The sequence below is a fragment of the Alligator mississippiensis genome, chromosome 6 (genome assembly GCF_030867095.1).
Source record: "Alligator mississippiensis isolate rAllMis1 chromosome 6, rAllMis1, whole genome shotgun sequence".
In the NCBI taxonomy this organism is placed as follows: domain Eukaryota; kingdom Metazoa; phylum Chordata; order Crocodylia; family Alligatoridae; genus Alligator; species Alligator mississippiensis.
The window spans coordinates 37,582,577-37,601,543 of NC_081829.1; the positions used below are offsets into that span (position 1 = coordinate 37,582,577).

At 45.8% G+C, this 18,967-nt stretch overlaps 1 protein-coding gene across 1 annotated transcript; it reads right to left on the reverse strand.

Annotated features, from left to right (window-relative positions):
* Nucleotides 1–16,290: 16,290 nt before the first annotated feature.
* LOC132251244 (nectin-3-like) lies at nucleotides 16,291–17,574 on the reverse strand. The gene has a single exon (XM_059730326.1). It carries the CDS (start codon nucleotides 17,572–17,574, stop codon nucleotides 16,291–16,293), a length of 1,284 nt encoding a protein of 427 aa, XP_059586309.1.
* Nucleotides 17,575–18,967: the final 1,393 nt, after the last annotated feature.

The following is an 18,967-nucleotide window of genomic DNA, read 5'->3' on the forward strand; positions in this document are numbered from 1 at the left end:
TATAACCTATGTAAGAAGAGAACTAAATGGGAATGGGGTCCTGAGAATAAATATGCCTTACAAGTCCTTAAAGAAGCAGTAACTGTTCATTCCTCTCTAGCAGCATGACGTCCAGAAGGAGAGCTTTGACTCCATATAGGTGTCTCGGAAGGAGAACCACACTGGAGCCTGTGGCAGAAGGAGTCCTTGTAAGCAGAAGGACAACCCCTTGGATTCTGGAGCTGAGGCTGGAGGGGGGCAGAAGCAAGATATACTCTCTTAGAACAGATGTTGTGTGCAGCAACAGCAGCCCTGGAAGCCACAGAAGCACTGAGAGGAGAATTACCCACAGTTACCACTACTCTGATACCTATCCTCAGAATGGCTCTGTCAGACCACCAGCTACCACCTGGGGGGATAGCCCAAGACGCCACGGTCCAAAAGTGGATTTATTACATTTTGAGTCAAGTCCAATAAGTAACCCCAAAGGGGTGCCCTGCATTAATTGAAAGAGTCACTGAAAGTACAATTAATGTTTATCCTGATCAAACAAGCTGCAGTGAATCTTCACCCATCAAAGAAGCACCTCCTTTCTTGCCTGAAATGGAGACCTCAGCCTATGTTGAAGTCTGGTTCACAGATGGGTCTGCTCGAGGTCGTGCCTGGAGAGCAGCTGCCTTGAGGATTTGAGCTGGCAAGCAAGTAGTATCACACGGCCTCAGAAAAAATGCGCAGTATGTCGAGCTCTAAGCAGTGCTTGGTGTGGCTGTGTGGGAATTAACAAAAGGTCCACATCCTAGAAGGTCCATCTATATTTATAGTGACTCCTGGATGGTAGTATAAGAATGTACTAAATGACTACCCCTATGGAATAAAGATTATTTTAAAAGACGAGGACAAGACATTTGGAGCCACAAAGAGTGGAAAGCCTTATGGCAGTTAGCCCAGGATAAACTTCGTCTACACATCTGACTTGTGAGTGCAGCACATGGAAATAAGGCAGGAGAAGGCCCAGAGGCAAAGTGGAATAGGTGAGTTGATCAGCTAAGAAGAGAGGAGAGCGCTGAAATCTTGTATGTTGAAGAAAAAGATAAAGTCCATCATTACCCAATTCCTCCTCCCACTGTACACCTGGGGAATGAGCCGCAGAATGGCTACATTGACAACATGGACACCCCAGGCATGATGGAACCACCCACCTGGCCATGTCTTGGGGCATTCATGTAACTAAGAAAGAAGCACAAGAAATAGTCTATGCATGCATCACTTGACATGAGGTAAAAATGCAACTAAAACCCTGCCTGACTGTCCTGTTGTCGTTACATGAAGGAAAGGTAGCATGGCAGGTATGGCAATGTGATTTCATAGGCCCCTTCCCTCGGACTTCCCGAAAGTGACAGTGTGTGTTTGTAGCTGTAAAAGTTGTCATAGGAAAGATGTTTGCCCACGCCTCAGCAAGAGCTAGAGCCCAGGATACTTGTGTAGCACTGGAAACTTTGTTAGCTGTGTATCCACCACCTATAGAAAAAAAGAGCAATAATGGCCCTAACTTCCGCAACCATCTTGTATATGACTGGACTGTAAAACATAGCATGTTATGGACATATTATATCCCATACCAATACACAGTCTAATGGATTGGTAGAGTGAGCCAATGGCATCCTCAAAAGCAATTTGCGGTTAAAGGCTCTTAAAGACTGGGATTTGTACCTGGATGGAGCTTTCAATTGGGCCAATAACTGACCCCATCTGGGAGGTAGCCCTATGCAGCAGGCCTTTGGATTGGGTGGTCCCCATGAGCCGGAAGTAGAGTGACGTAGGGGTGGTGACCCGGGAAACCTCCAGGCAGGAGATTGAGTAGTAGTGAAGCATCCTCAAGGAGATATATGGGAGGGGATACTATTAGCAAAAGGTATACATAATACATGGTGGGTATTTAAGTCAGATTCACCTAACGGGAGCAAGCTTCTTGTTGTCTTGTTCCCACAGATTGGATCTATCTACAAGTGCAGCCATAACCATTTCTAATCAAGCCTGTCATTGAAGACGAGTCCTGCTCTGTCACCAGTCTGAATCAACTGGCATCATGAGGTGGTGGACTGTTATGAATGTACTCTTTTTATTAATACCTTGTTGTGTCTCCTGGGTAGGGCATGTCTACTATCCTTCTTATTACCCAGATATTAATGAACTTGCTCCTGAAGACTTCAAGGAGTGGCCTGACCCTGAAGAGCATCCCTCGGAAACGCGTTCAGATGGCCTTCAAATGGTCCAGCTGCAGTATCCATACTGGAAGAAACCTGCCACCCCGGAGCAAGTGAAGTCCTGGTTTCTGAGTAGAAGAAACAGAATAGTTGACTGGTAAGGTGGTAACTGTCAGTGCACCTGTGGCACCAGTTATTATCTTGGGTTCGTTCCCTACCTGAAGACTGGAATGGCTAACTGTGGGAGGGGAGGTGATTGTTGTAGCTCTGTTCATTTGGGAATTTGTTGTTACATACTTCCTGAGGGGAACCCCAATGAGCAAAATGTCCCTGAGTTTGTGTCCCCAATAGTGCATTCTGCATCTGTTCAGCCTCTTGAGCTACTGCATTTATGGGAGAATTTACTCCCTCCCATTCCTATGGCTGACAACACTCTCCAATGATGGTGTGAGGCCCACCAGGTAGGAGAGCACATTACAGGTTGGAACAAAGTTATTACATGGTTTGTGAATCATACCTACACAGAGGCATGGTGGAATGGTACCTACTTCAATACAACCAGAAGGGGGCTGTATCCGCAAGTCTCCACCACTTATCCTCATCCTTTTATACCAGTGGGGTTCCTAAAGCAAAGCAGTGCTATGATTCTGCCCGGACATTGCCATTTCATTAACCCGATACAGTATCATCCCCATGAGCAACAGTGGGAGCTCTTTCATTCTCTGGGAGGTGAAGCATGGTTACAAGCTCCTAAAGTAGGAAGGATAAATGTAATCTGTGAGAAAATGGGGTGTTCACTACTATCTCTGGCTGTTCCCCCATGGGAGGCCCCAACACCGCCTGTGTATAACTCCAGACCCTGGTGGAGGTCACAGATTAAAATCCCAACCCTCCTAAATGCTTCATTGTTCACTGCCTGAATATTGTTCAGACCAGAACAATGGTATGTCCAAGCTACTTTTTCAAACTGTTCAGCAGGAGCTCGGGTACCCGAAGGGTTACTTAGATGGGAATGGCCAGTCATTTTCCGTTCCATAAGTGCACTTAAGTCCCACAGACAAAGAGATACTCCAGGTTATCTTTGGGACGGACTTAACTCCACTATGAATGTGTGGAACTTGGATAAATCCCAGAAAAACACTGAAGAAGTAGCCAATCTCCAACGGGTAGTAGGGCTGCTCACTATGGGAGGCATGCTCGAAGGAAGAATGTTAGAGCACACTGAAAAATTGCTAACTGATGTAGGATTAGAGACAGTCCGTCTTGCCCAAGTCATGATGGACACTGCTTTTAAAGCAGACAAAAATCAAACTTGGAGTACTGCGTGTGCACAAGTCCAGTTATCATTGAATATTCATTTTTCCCAGATAATAAACAACATTAAAAATAGAGAATGGCCCCATAGCTTAGAGCATCATGGGATACCTGCAACATTTAATGAGAGGTACCCCTATCAAAGTACCTGAATTACTACTTGGGAAGGCTGTGATAAAGGAAAATGTTCATTCCTGGTGCAGGGGGTAAAAGAGGGAAACTGGACCACTGCTTATTTGCTAAACACAGGGCTAGGAGGAGGATGCCTTTGGGACTGGAATCTGCATCACCCCATATGGGAAATAGTTACCCCCAATGACCCTCGGTATGTAGCACTACCCCCTTAGTTCAAATTAGTAGCACCTTGATTGGATTAGGGACCCTATGGAGAGGCTGGCCTCGCAGCCCACCTAACATGACCTGCATAGACGAGTTACCTAATGTATTATATGTAATAATAGGGCAACGTGTTTGTTGGGAAGGACCAGGTCATTTGCTGCATGAAAATAGTACCACCTGGACTTTATGCAATTCGTGTTGCTTAGGAGCTAAAAGTGGAGCCGTTGCTCTACTGCAATTGAGTAACCATACCATTGCCCTAAAATGGCCAGAAATTTCATCTGGGACTATACCTCTCAACTTTATGATATCTAATTCATGGGTGTCAGATGTAGACATGCCACGGTTAGAAAACTGGAATGAAGTGAAAAATAAGCTGCAAAGCCTTGAGGCAAAGGCTTGGCAAGGCACTCATTTGGCTCTCCTTGCTTGAGAGGATGGGTGAATCATCAGTCTAGCTGTCAACATGCCTGAGCCTTGTAAATGGTATGATGTAATCTGTACTATTCATGTGTCACCAAGTGCCACCTCAACTACGTGGCTAACCATCTTTAACATCATAGTATTTTGCATTGCCCTAATGGCAACAGCTAAATGGTGTTTTAATCGTTTTTGTCGTAAATCTGTTCATGCTATGGAAGTTAAATTTATAGATCCCTCCCCATTTCCTGATGTAGCGCACGTGGCTTTAGCATCTCAAGTGTAGCCATCATAGTGCTTCAGCAAGCAAGGGGTGGAGTGTGACAGCTGAAAAGTGTGCCTGTGTAATAAAGGTGCTTGCTGAAGGCTCTATGAAGATTATATCAAGTGTTTTTCTGTATTTGTTTAAATATTAAGCTATATGTTGTTACTAAAAGCCTAATTAAAGATTAAGATGTAGTGAGGCCTTGTATAAAGTAAGGCCTAGTAAATTTAGCAAAGCCTAGAAGTAGTAAGGCCCTGTAGCACAATTAAAATTACCTTATCAAAGGAATGCAAGGCTTGTACTGCTAATTGGTCAGTCTAAGGACAGTTGAAGTAAAAGGAATCTGAGTGGTCATTCATTATCAGTATCATTCAGAAGCTATAATTTAGCTGGAATATCTGGAAACCATTCAGAAGGAAGATACAGCTCTGTAAAAAGGATTAGATAGCTGTTGCCTGGATCAGTGGGCCCATGGACCTCGAGGAGCCCAAGGACTACATTCCAGGGTCCTTCCCAGTACCCTTCGATAGTGCTGTTCAGGGACACCTGACTTTGCTGAACTTTGTGGAAAGAGAAGCTTGCTGTGTATCCGGCATCGGAGGGGACTGCCAATAAGTTGCTGACATGAATTGCTTTTGTCTGTCATTGTTTGTTTTGTTACTACACTTAGTTGTGTTTTTGTTAAGTCAATAAATCTTTCTTACCTTTCTACCCCCAACCATACTCTCGATCCTGAACCCTCTGCAGGCGGCAGCTGGGACATTCACTGGTTACAGAATTCTGGATGAAACATTGGAAATATATGCTGTCCTCCATTTTTCTTCCCTTGCCCTTTCTAGTCCATGCTACTCCTCTGTCCAGGTCCTTAGTCAATATGTGAAGCATGTATGTCCAATCTCCTTTCTTCCTCCTACACTCTTTTCCTGTTATCCACTTACTGTATAGTCAGAGTCAGTTGGTCATCTCTGAGCAGTATCTTTTTCAAGCTGTAGTCTTTCTTTGTCAGGTGACACCTTCCCATTCCCCAAATGGTTTTATGTTTCCCCTTCAATGACTGTTTAGTTATAACCCATCTGAAATGACTGAGATGCAGGCTGTGAAAATTAGTTCCTTTTGCCTGTAACCAACTTATTGTTCTAGGGTGTTTCCATTGGAATAGAAAATCATGCAGGTTATTTTTAACTGTTTGCCCTCTGCTAGGTGTTCCTGCTCAAGATGCACATTGCAATGCCAAATAAAAGCAAAGCACACTCCTACAAGCAAGTGGCTTTCATAAAACATGAAATTGATATAGTCATGGTACAAATCCTTCAGTTTGCAATCAGCATAATCAATTTGCACATGTACCAGTTCACAGGAATTCTGCAATCATTGCACTAAAAGTTGTTCTATTCAAAGCAGTCTTATTGGGGTTCTTGAGGTGTTTGGTTGTGTGCATTTTTTGTAACAACTGATCTTACTAAATGAGATCAGTATCACTTGTGAGACCAATAAAGCTGAGAGCTGCCTTAAACAGAGCTACAGCACAGCTGTTCTAACATATACAGGAATCTGAATGATCTCTGCAAGTTTTAAATGTGGTGGCTATTAGTGGAACACTTCAAATAATTTTCTTCTTTTTTGTTTCCTGTAACAATCCATGCTGCTAACCCTGTATGCCTTTTCCCACTCTTCAGTCTAAAAGTTCAGAAGTGGGAAATGCTTGTATCTTAATCTGTCCGCACAGAAGGATTTTTCAGAGTTCTGCAGCCTCTCTTACAGTTTAATTGGGAGCATCAATGCCCTATAAAAAGAAAATGTCAGATATTTTTCTCAGCCTATTGGTCTGAAAGTTCACAAGTTCAAGAGGTATTGCTCACCATAACTAGCCTATGAAATATATCATAATTAAAAAGAAAAAACCCAAACCTAAATTCCACATGTGGTGAGAAATTCTTTTTAGCTTGTAAACTTTTTCATTCCTTTTCTGATCAAAACCTGGGGAGTTTTTATCTTAAAATCTGCTTGGAAAATAATTAAAGCGATTCAATGATGAAACAATTGAAGAGGTGCAAAAAGACCTATTTGTGGCCTATTATGACGTACAAACTTCCCTCATACTGTTGGTCAAACTTTGGTAAGTATTGTATATTTACAGAAGATAATTTTGCAAGGCTAGATCCCAGTTATAACTCAGGTTCCAAATATGAATTTAACCTCAGAGGGGACATTTTAGATTCAAAACAAAGTTAAAATTATAAAACTGTCTGTATCTCTAATGAGCCAAATGGAAATGTTTGGAAATATGAGTCCAGAACAGAATGTGGTAGCTTGGTTCTGTATCTAAATGTAGACCTTACATAACTATTGGTTTTATTATATGGACATTAAAGGAAGTGGTAGTGTATATATACATATCATTTAATATACATCCATTTATTTAAGCAAACATCCACAATTATGTCTTCATGAAAGAACTGCTCTCCAACAGACTGTCAACACCTAGCTGTAGATATTTCAACTCAGATTTCTAAGTGCCACTATTCATTTCTCTCTGCCATGTAACAGTTAGGAGCTAATTGCTTTATATATATTTTTTAAAGACTAAAATGAGATTTTAACATGAATAATCAAAGTGTAAAAATAGTTAGTTAACAACTGGCATTAATGAAAACATATGGTATTGACTGGAGAAATGTTTGTGAATGCAGTGTTTCTTAGCAAGGGAAATAAAAGGCTACATAACGTGCAGGGCTTATTTTTTGTTACTTTTCACTACAGAACTGTGGAGTGTATACATACGGGAAATTACACTGGCTATTTTAAATGTAAATTCTAGCAGGAGCACAGATCCATAGAGGTCAACATGAGAGCTATCCATGACCTACTCAGATGTATCAAACATGTACAACAGAAACATTTCTCATTTTTTTAACAAAATAATAAGCAATCTCTTACTTCTATAGTTTTCCTGGGGAAATAATGGTATGCAATATTGCCTTCATCTCCTGCATTCTGTAATGACCTTGTGGTACTTATATGCTACAGTATTCAAATGAGACCTTATTTCAAATGAGACCTTATTTGTTTCAAAACCCACCAGCAGAGATTTAAGACTGTCAGTGAACTAAAATAGAAATACTTTTGGAATGGTGATGTAAATTAAACTATCTTTACCATCCTGGTAGCCAAGCTTGTGCTGGATTTTGGGAGAAAAAATAAGGAGGTCATGGCATATTAACACAAACATGCTGTGGACTGTTGTTCTCATGGAGTTGGGGGCCTGACTTCAATATAACACATATGTATTATGTAAAAACTGTAATTGCAGAACAGAGAAAACCTTGCAGAACCATAACCTGCATGATATATATCACATGAGGATACTACAAACCCTTATTTGTTTACAGTAATATCTACATTCATGGTTAAGTAAAATGATCAATATCTCAAGATATCTCAAGATATCCTGATTTTGGTTTCATGAGCTATAGGAGGAAGAAAGGCTCAGAGTCAGATAGTATGATTAAAAGATATATGGGACTAGGCCTCCCTCTGTGTCCCCCATACCCTTTTGAAATTAAATTTGGGGAACTTTATTCCCCCTTGAGAATCACTTCTAATATTGGAAGTCACCTAACGTAGCCTGCAGGTTTGGCTCAATCATTATAGAAATAGGAATAATTTTGAAACTACTATCTGGATTGGGTTTAGGTTTGTATTCAGGACACTGCCAACTTTCTCATTTTTTTTTTTTTTTTTTTTTTTGCCCTCTGAACGTGCTCTCTATCCTTCCCTCCTTTCCACTCCAAAAAAAAAAAAAAAAAAAATAGTTTGGAGGTATTCAGAAAGCAAGGATTTTCCTGCTGCGTACCATATGAGGTACATTTTTTCTCTAATACATTTCAAGTGGTCTTCAAGAATACAGTGGTACTAATTTTTGGTGAGTAGTGGTATTAGATCAGCACCAACACCTGATTCAAAGGTATTGTTTGAATGTAGTATCATTTGACCTTTCAAGTGCGGTTGGAACTTCCATTAATCAACCACTTTACAGAGAATATGCCTCACAAGCAGGACAGGAAGTGAAAGATCTTTGCTTTATAGAAAAAGCTAACCCTCCCTAATGTCCTTTTAAATTGTCTGCCACCCTTTATATGGGATTTTCATTTGATCTTTGGTAACCGAATTTTGTGCCTACTAACATTAAAGTTGTTTTTAAAGTTCAGATTTCTCCATCCTATATGGAGGTTAAACAACAACAGATACTAGACATTTCAAGTATATTTCATAAGACACCCAATGTACAGAAGAGATTACTTGGAGACAAAATTAAACCAAACATTTCTTTAAGTAAATTTGGGGGATAGATAAAAGTGAGATGGAGATCTTAAGAAAATGTTCTTTGAATTGTTCACTTATAGTTCTTCTCCTTTCTTTGAATTCAATGGGACTTGGCAGTATCCCTTAGCTTTGATAATTCTTAATCTGTTTTGTTTATTAGTTGTAAATCAAACAGGATTTGCCACCTTCAAGCAAACTATTTGTTACTGTCAGTGAATTTTCTAGATTACCTGTGATAACCAGACAAGACACACGTATTGATGTTGTCAATAATTAACTTCTGTTTCAGCTTCCAACAGTAAGGGAATAAAGAATTCTCTACAGGAAGTAGATAAAAGTCCTATATCAATGTGCCCACCTCTGTTCTACCAGGCGTTCTCGTGCGGCCTTAGCCCGGATTATCAATCTTGTTTGTCCCAGGCTCATGAGTGAACGTCAAAGGCTACTCCGGCTGACATCCGGGGATCCCCTTAACTCGTCTGCCACAATTTCGAATGGAACCTCAGTGGAGGTGTTCCCGTCGAGGCAGCCTCCAGGGTTGTCACGCCTCTCAGTGGGCACTCACAGGGCTCCGATCTCCCCTACACCCTGGCCACTCACCACCTTGGGTTGCAGGTCTTCTGGCCCTTTGGTGTCCCTGGTCCAACTCGGATTCTTCCCCAGACTCCCACAGTCCTCCAGCCACGAGTTCCAGTGTCTCTGAGTCATGGCTCGAGTGTAAAGGCTTTGAGGCCCTTGGACCTAGATCCAACTAGCCTGTATCCCTAGCGTCCTACTTCAATCACCCTGTGATGTCGTGTGTGACCCCCACCACCGTGACGGCCGAAGCGATGTAGCCAGTGGACCTGGAGGCCACAAAGCGACAAGGAGTGCCCTAAACCTATGGTCCTGGTGTTTTCCCTGTGCCTAGGTGCCCCAGCCCCTGTTGCTTGCCCTTCTTGGGTATGGCGTCCAGGCTGATAGTTCTTGGTATGTTGTGGGCCCGTCTGCCACTCAATCAGCCCAGCTTGGGGTCTTCTGCTGCACCCCCGCGGTTATCCCCGTTGGGGTTCCCGTCACCCGGCCCTTGCTACCTCCTCTCTGGGGCTTCCCTGCCGGCTTGCCAGTTGGTGCCTCTGCCGGTTCTGTGAGTGACTTCACTGCCTCTGCCATCGTTGGCCTCGCTACCGGTGTTGCTGCCAGCTCTGCTGGCTCCTCTGCTTGTGTTGCTGCCAGCTCCGTGGCCGGTGCTTCTGCAGGTTCTCCTGCTGGCACCTCCACTGGCTCTGCTGTTGGCTTCTCTGCCGACCTTACTGTTAGCTCTGCTGCTGGCGTCCCTGCCGGCTCCGCTGCTGGTTTCTCTGTCGGTGCCTCCACAGGCTCTGTCCCCGCCGTCCTGGGCTGCCTGACACGATGGCTGCGCTTCCCAGGGTGTGGGCTTCCACACCGAACCTCCGCTCACCAGGCACCCACCTGTGCCTCCAGGGCTGCCTTTTGTTTCCACTGGGTGGTGTCTCCTGCTGATGTCACCCAGCCCCAACTGAATATGAACGCGGCTAATCAGCTGCGTGGATGGTTTCTTACTCCCTTCGGCCCCTGCAGAGGGTAAGTTGGGGCTGCCTTCTATTTTGGGTTGGAGTTCTCCTGCAACCCCGGCACCCTTGGGACACAACCCTCCCCAAGATACCTTGGGGTGCCCTGTTATCCCTTCCCCAGGTCGTACCTGGTGGGCTGGTGAGCACCTTGGCTTGACTTCCTAGGTCCTCGGCTTGGTCTTCGCCTTTGCACCTAGACAGAAAATCCGCCACCATATTATTTTTTCCAGGTCGGTGTATTATCTGGAATTTGTATGGCTGGAGCGCTAATGCCCATTGGGTAATCCTGGCATTGTCAGCCCTGGCTGTGCTTAGTCATCTCAGGGGGGCATGGTCTGTCTCCGGCTTAAATTCTCAACCCATCAGGTAGTATCTGAAGTGGTCCACTGCCCACCAATTGCCAGGCACTCACGTTCTATCGTTGAATACCTCCTCTCTGCCGGTAACAGCTTGCGACTGGCGTACGCTACGGGCCTCTCGGCATCCCCTTCCTTCTGGGTGAGGACGGCTCCCACTGCCGTCTCTGAGGTGTCAGTCTGTAAGATAAAGGGTTTCTTGAAGTCTGGGGTGTGTATTATAACATTTTCACATAGTACCCGTTTCAGTCTCTCAAAACTTTGTGCCATTTCTTCCGTCCATCTAACCACCCCGGTTTTTTGCCCTTTAAGCACCTCTGTCATGGGTGTTGCCAACTCTGAGAAGTGGGGCACAAATCTCTGATAATAATTGGTCAATCCTAAGAATGACCGGAGCTGGCAGCAATTCTGGGGGGCCGTAAAATTTTGGATGATCTCTACCTTGTCTGCCAAGGGTCTGATTGTGCCCCTACCGACCAAAAACCCTAAATACTTCGTCTCCTTTTGTGCCAGGGCACACTTCTGGGGATTTTCTGTGAGTCCCGCGTGCTTCAGTTCTGAAAGGATGGCCCTTAGGGCTCTCTTATGCTCTGCCCAGGTTTGGGAATATATGACAATGTTGTCTATATAGGCAGTGGCATATTCAGCATGGGGCACTAAGATCCGGTCCATCAAGCGCTGGAATGTTGCAGCAGTGCCATGTAGCCCGAAGGGCATTCTGACGAACTCAAAGAGCCCCCATGGGGCACTGAATGCTGTCTTTTGTTGGTCTTCCTTGGCCGCAGGGATCTGCCAATACCCCTTTGCAAGGTCTAGGGTTGATATATACTGCGCATCCCCTATTCTCTCTATTAATTTTGCTACTTGGGGCATGGGGAATGCATTGAAGACCGCAAGGGCATTCAACCATCTATAATCTATACAAAGCCTTAAAGACCAGTCTGGCTTATGCACTGGAACCAAGGGACTCCTCCAGGGGTTTCTCGATGGTTGAATAACTCCTTGCTTCAACATCAAGTTAACTTCTTCTCACACCACCTTTAGGAGGTGGTGGGGAATAGGCCTCCACCTTTCTCTTACTATTGCCCCCGGTGGGGTCTTTATAGCGTGGACCGTGTTCCGAACCCAGTCGGGTTCCTTGCGGAATACCTCCCAGAACTCTTTTATCAGGTCTCGTGTTTCTTGCTTCTGAAAAGCAAACAACTGCCCGATCCTGACTAAGGCTCTTTCTTTAGAGGGTGCAGCCCCCCTTCTTGACCCCTGGGGCCCCAGGTCCTCATTATTGGCCTCCAAAAAGGTGACCCACCCTTCTGGTTCTTGCCATTCTTGGAGTAGGTTTCCATAGAAAATTTGTTTTTCCCAAAGATGGCCGGGTCTATGCACTTCATAGTCCACAGGCCCAACCCGCCGGAGTATCTTAAATGGCCCCTGCCACTGGGTCAGGAATTTACTTGTAGAAGTGGGGAGATGTACCAGCACCTTCTGACCTGGTTCGAACACCCGCCTCTTGATGTGACCATCATACCTCTCCTTCTGGCGGGCCTGTGCATCCCTCATATTCTCATGGGTGAGGTCCTGGGCCACCCTTATCCTCTGCTGGAACTCCCACTGCTATGTTGTCAGCTCTTGTGCGGGCCCTCCATCTCTCTCCCATTCTTCCCTCAGGACTTGCAGCAGGCTCCTTAGGTGGTGTCCTAAAACCAGCTCAAATGGGGAGAACTTTGTAGAGTCTTGAGGGGTGTCCCTGAGGGTAAATAATACCAAGGGCAGGAGGAGATCCCACTTCCGGGGGTCCCCATTAATGCAACATCTCAATATTCGCTTTATCGTGCCATTGAGCCGTTCAACCAATCCATTGGTCTGGGGGTGGTAGACCGAGGTGCGAAGATGTTTTATCTGCAGCATCCGGCACACTGTCCTCAGGACTCTGGACATAAAATTCCTTCTTTGGTTGGTTAGTATCTCTTGTGGGACCCCCATCCTGGCTATCCATTTTATCAACTCCACAACACGTGGGGCGGTCACAGTTTGCAAAGAAATGGCTTCTGGGTACTGGGTTGCATAATCTACTATGACCAATATATATTGGTGGCCAGAGCTGCTGCAGGGAAGTGGCCCCATGACATCTAGGGCTATCCACGAGAAAGGGGTGTCTATAATGGGCATGGGTTGAAGGGGAGCCCTGGCAGGATGTTCGGTCCTCATCTTTTGACATTCAGAGCATGCCGCACTTTGACGAGCTACCTCCTCGCCCATCCTGGGCCAAAAGAACCACTGGTTCACTCTTGCGAAGGTCTTGTCCCGTACCAAATGCCCTCCTATGGGGATTGCATGTGCCAATCGCCAAATAATCTGACGGAATTGGGCCGGCACCACCAGTTGCGCCTCCTCAGTACCCTCCCACTGAGGCCCTTGTACACAGTAAAGGAGGTGTTTCCTTACCTTGAAGCGGGGAAATCCCTAAGGTGGCAACACAGGGACACCTCCAGCATCCTGGGCTTGTTCTTGAAGTGTCCCGAGCTCTTGATCTTCCTCTTGTGCTTCCCGAAATTGCAGGCTACTGGTGAAATCACTGAGGTCCAACTGTTCAGCCTCATCCACCGACTCCCTGTCTTCTTCCATTTCACCCAGCCATCCCTCGCAGTTCCAGATCTCCTTGCGCACCCGTTCCGCGTCCCTTACCTTATCTAGGACATTGTACACTGGTGTCCAGTCTCAACCCAGTAGCATTTCGCAAGCTGATTGGGATACCACCCCCACCAGGAGTTCTCCCTGGTGCTCCATCACGCAGAGGCGTATCCATTGCCGCTCTATTCGCTTGGTTTCCCCATGGAGGCAAGCTACCTTCTGCCCACCTTGTGGTAGTACCACATCAGATATTACCATAGACTGGGCACATCCTGAGTCCAGGGTAGCTTGCACAGGGTGCCCATCCACCCAAGCCTTGATGACGGGGCGACTCCAGACTGCAGTTTCCTTGCCAACTGCATAACTACAATCCATCGGTTCACTGGATTCAGGGCCCCTCCGCTGGTCTGCCGGAGCCTTTGACCTGTCGGCAGCGATCCATCATTCGGTGGACTGGCTGGGGAACTCCCGGGAGAAGTGTCCATTCTGTCCACATGGAAAACATACAGTGTCCTTGGTAGCCCCCTAGTTGGGTGGACACCGTCGCTTGGATTCCTTCAGGGCCACCGCAACGGATCCTGGGTTCCTTCTTTCCCTGGGATAGCTTGCTTTCAAGGCAGTAAAAGCCTCAGCCAACTTCAGGGCTTCTTCACAGAACCGGGGGGAGTGTTGGCGCACCCAATGTTGCATCCTCTCCTCCAAATCATTTTGAAATTGTTCAAGGATGATTTGGTCTGCCAAGGCTTCTCTTTCTGGTCCCACTGGGCTTACCCACTTATCCAGGAGGTCTAGCAGTAGCTGTAGTAGCACTCGGGGTCGCCTCTCATCGGGCCCCTTTTTGTTGCGGAACAAGTGGCGATAATGTTATGGGTTGATTTCCAACCTATATAGTATGGCCTCTTTCACGTGCTCATAGTCCCTGGCATTGTCCCTTGAGAGGGTATGGTAGGCAGCCTGGGCCTTGCCCACAACCTGCGCTCCCAACTGGCTGGCCCAGTACCCCTTATGGAGTCTGGTCATGAGGGCATGGCATTCAAAGGCCTCTATATAGGCCTCCGGGTCATCATCCCTGGACATCTTAGGCATCTTGAAGGATACCAGGCTGTGCCAGAGCCAGTCTTGCTGACTGTCTCGCATTTCCTGCTGTGAACCCAGGATCTGGGTAAGAACTTCCAGGTTCTGCCCAAGAATATCTGCAGGGGCCATGGCCGAGAGCTGCATACTGGCATAGGCCACCAGATCAGGATTTTCCATGTTCCTGGCAAATGCACCATGTTTTGCCCGCCTCTGCTCTACCAGGCATTCTCATGTGGCCTTAGCCCAGACGTCCAGGGATCCCCTTAACTCACCTGACACGACTTCAAATGGAACCTCAATGGAGGGGTTCCCGTCGAGGCAGCCTCCAGGGTTGTCACACCTCTCAGCGGGCACTCACAGGGCTCTGATCTCCCCTACACCCTGGCCACTCGCCACCTTGGGTTGCAGGTCTTCTGGCCCTTTGGTGTCCCTGGTCCAACTCGGCTTCTTCCCTAGACTCTCGCAGTCCTCCAGCCATGAGTTCCAGTGTCTCTGGGTCATGGCTCGAGTGTAAAGGCTTTGAGGCCCTTGGACCTAGATCCAACTAGCCAGTATCCCTAGTGCCGTACTCCAATCACCCTGTGATGTTGTGTGTGACCCCCACCACCGTGACGACCGAAGCGATGCAGCCAGTGGACCTGGAGGCCACAAAGGGACAAGGAGTACCCTAAACCTATGGTCCTGGTGTTTTCCCTGTACCTAGGTGCCCCAGCCCCTGTTGCTTGCCCTTCTTGGGTATGGCGTCCAGGCCGATTGTTCTTGGTATGTTGTGGGCCCATTTGCCACTCAATCAACCCAGCTTGGGGTCTTCTGCTGCACCCTGTGGCTATCCCCGCTGGGGTTCCTGTCGCCTGGCCCTTGCTACCTCCTCTCTGGGGCTTCCCTGCCAGCTTGCCAGTTGGTGCCTCCACCGGGTCTGCAAGCAACTTCACCGTCTTTGCCTTCATTGGCTTCACTGCCGGAGTTGCTGCCGGCTCTGCTGGCTCCTCTGCTTGTGTTGCTGCTGGCTCCGTGGCCGGTGCCTCTGCTGGTTCTTGTCTCAGATGGCCGGAGCTGACTTGAGCTGATCTACAAATTGCTCGGCCATTGGGCGGGCTGGTGAATGGACAGGCAGACAAAACGTATTGGTTGCAAAAAGGCTTTACTTACGCCGCTAGTAGCCGTGACGCAGGTGGTCCAATTGCTTAAATAATTACATGAGTTGCTCCAGCTGGCAAAACCCAGGCCAGCGAATCCGTAAATGAACCAGGCATGCAGGAAAAGGGGTACATCGAGGGATAGCGTTCGGCTATGGGGAGAAAAATCGATAGTTGATCAGGCTATCGATTCGCTCTGCCACGAGTCAGGAATTCTCTTAAGTCACTCTGCAATATGCTCAAAGTTCTCCAACTTGGGTGGAAGTCGCACAGAATTTTATACAGCTAACAAGCCAATCGCTGGCCACCACGTAGGAATAATTTAGAATCAGCCAATGATAGGACACAAATTTGCATACAAATGGCGGGAACTCTCTTGCACCAGAGTTTTCTATTGCAACAGAAAACTTTTGCTGTGCACAGAGACTCTCATGTGGCAGGAAAATTCCATCGTGCCGAGGCACTTAAAATCATTGGGTTATGACATGCCCCCTTGCCGATGGCACAGCTGGAATTTTAAACACATGAACATGCCTCAAGTAAAGTTCATCTAAGGACTCATTGGTTTTGCAACGCTTAAGTAACAAATATATATATATATATTAACAAATAACTTTATAGACTGGTCTCTAACAAACTATAAAATATAACAACTTGAACGTATGACAATAATTATTAATCATCAGCTGACTGGGAAACATCTACTTGAAACTCTTCCTCTATGTCAGTCGACGGAGTGTGGTCCTCAATGACATAGTTGCCACGGAACGTTCGCCTTCTTTTGTAACAGATAACCCTAACTAAAATGCTTACAAATATTAGAAAGAAAGCTCCACCCATTACACTACTGATAATGGTACCCCAATTGCCTTCCTGCATTGCTGTTAAGGTTAAGGCTGATGCCAAACTTGTAATGTTATTAGTTAAAGGATACCGTGGAACCGTGGATGATTGTGTAGTAATAATAGAAGGATATAATATACGGATAGTTTGTTGATCACTTCTTTGACCAATGGAATTTGTTACCCTACAAATACAGGTTCCAATGTATTCGTAGGCTAATGGGCCACTGAAATATAGCATATCACTCACGGATACTAAACCCGCAGACCACTGTTCATCTAGCCTGGTCCAGGTGACTTTTGTAGGTGGTGGATTGGAATTAACTTTGCACTTAAGCTGAACAATTTTTCCGCCGAAAACCCAATTTCCGTCATAACCAGTTATTGATACTTCAGGGGCATATTGGATGTCTAGTATGTGAGAGTATCTTATTTCTTTGTTTAAAGCTGGGTGTTTCACAATACAAGTTATACGCCTTCCCCTCGCAAATTTAGTGAGAATGATCTTATATCGGCTTATAACTGTTACTGTTCTATTTGGAAAGGAAATTGAATTATATTCCATTTTACCAAAGTCTCCTTTCCAACTTATATTTGCAGCGGGTTTCCCAGTGGCTGCTGTACAAATGGCTGCCACTGCCCACTTTCCATCATCTATTAGAGAATTTGGCCCCTTGGTAAAACTTACAGTGGGCTCAACAAGAACAGTTACAATTGTTAACGATTGTGTATTTCCCAATGGGAATGTAGTTACTTTGCATATATACTTTCCTTCATCATAGAAACTCACATTATGCAGACTAATCGTTGCATCAATGGGTGAAGAACTTCTAGACAACACCCTCCCGTGGTATTTTCTTTGAACAGAGACCCCATATTCGGGATGATGCACAACAATAGTTTGTGCACTTTTATCATATATCTTTTCCCATGAAACTTGTATTATGGTTTCATTCATGTCAATCATACATTTTAATGTGACATTCTTCCCCCAAACTGCTGTTACGTACGGATCAACAACAGGTCTAACTAATACACTGCAGCAGAAATGAGAGAGGAGCAGTGCCAGAGCGAGTTTTGGCCCGGCGGACATTTGCTGCCTCGGTGTCCCCTCCATAGCCGTCACTACGTTGACTCGAAGGAACAGCAGTTGGGTGCTCGACAGATCTCACAATCGAGTGGCTGTAGATTACTGCTTTGTTGAGGTCAGGGCTGAAAAGAAAGAAAACAACAACAAAACAAAACAAAAGAGAATCGTAATTGAATTTACTATAAAGATACTAGGTGAACGTCGGAACAATGAGTCATCCAGTTGTGATGAACGATAATAGTGGGACGATCGGGCTTTTCCTCTAATAGGACAAATAGGTATTAGGGTACTGTCCTGATTGTAGTACTGTTCCTTTGTGAACTTGTGAATGAGATTGGCGGGGGTGCGGTATTGAGACCCACACTAACTCATCTGGTTGGAATTTAGGTTCCCAAGGTAGAGGTCTTTTGACATTAGCTTCATCCCATAACGTTTTTGCGGTGTTCAGTGAGATGAGAATATCATGATTGAATTTAGTCCAGTTTTTAAACGTCCCTCCCCCTCTGAGATGAAGTTGTTCTTTGTATAGGCCTATATGTCTTTCTACAACGCCATTGGACTGCAGGTGGTACGGCAGATGGAGATGCCATGCTACATTGTGAAGATGAGCAAATTTGTCTAGAGTGTTAGAGTTAAAAGGGGGTCCCCCATCAGACTGAATCTCATAAGGAGGTTGCCAGGTGGCAAATACAGTAGTCAAAGCAGAAACAACAGCAGTGGCATTGCTTTTTCATAAGGGAATGACTTGTAACTGTCTTGTTCCCAAGTCACCAACGACTAATCCTTTATTTGGTGGCTTAGACCCTGGGAGGGGTCCTACCAGATCTACCTGCCAGACTTTTCCTGCCTGGAACTGCGAAGAGTTGAAAGCTCCGAGCTGATGTTTGGTTCGATGACACTTTTCCTTAGCACGTATCTCACAGGCCTGAGCTACCTTTTCCCAATTGCGCCGAACTCCATACGAGGCCGGCTCCATAATGGTTTGGCGCCAACATTGATGGCAAGCTCATGGTCCTGGGTGACCCCAATTTTCATGAAGTCACGCAAGGAACGGACTTACTTCAGTACCAGAGTTAGTGGTAATGGGTAATACTATGTTGGTCCGAAGTGGGTCTTCTAAGAGTTTATCGATGACCTCATGCACTGGGTCAGTGTCCAGACAGTGTGACTTAGTGTGCCTAACCAACAGGAGCCGTGCAAATTTAGTTAACGTTTTCCAGATGTCTTGCCAATCATCCAAATTTTCGGTGGGAAGGGCTGTACCAGTAAGAATCTTGTAAATGTACTGCGAGTCGATTGCGATAATTGGAACTGGGAGCGTATCGTCATGATGTGTCAGACAATGCTCCAGTACCTTGAGGAATCCTAACAATTCACATTTTTGGGCCGAGTTGTCATCCGGGTAGGCTTGAAATATTTC

Bases quoted from the DNA above. Each gene is read 5' to 3' on its own strand.
- LOC132251244 (XM_059730326.1), bottom strand. From the start codon at position 17,574: ATGGAGGGGACACCGAGGCAGCAAATGTCCGCCGGGCCAAAACTCGCT.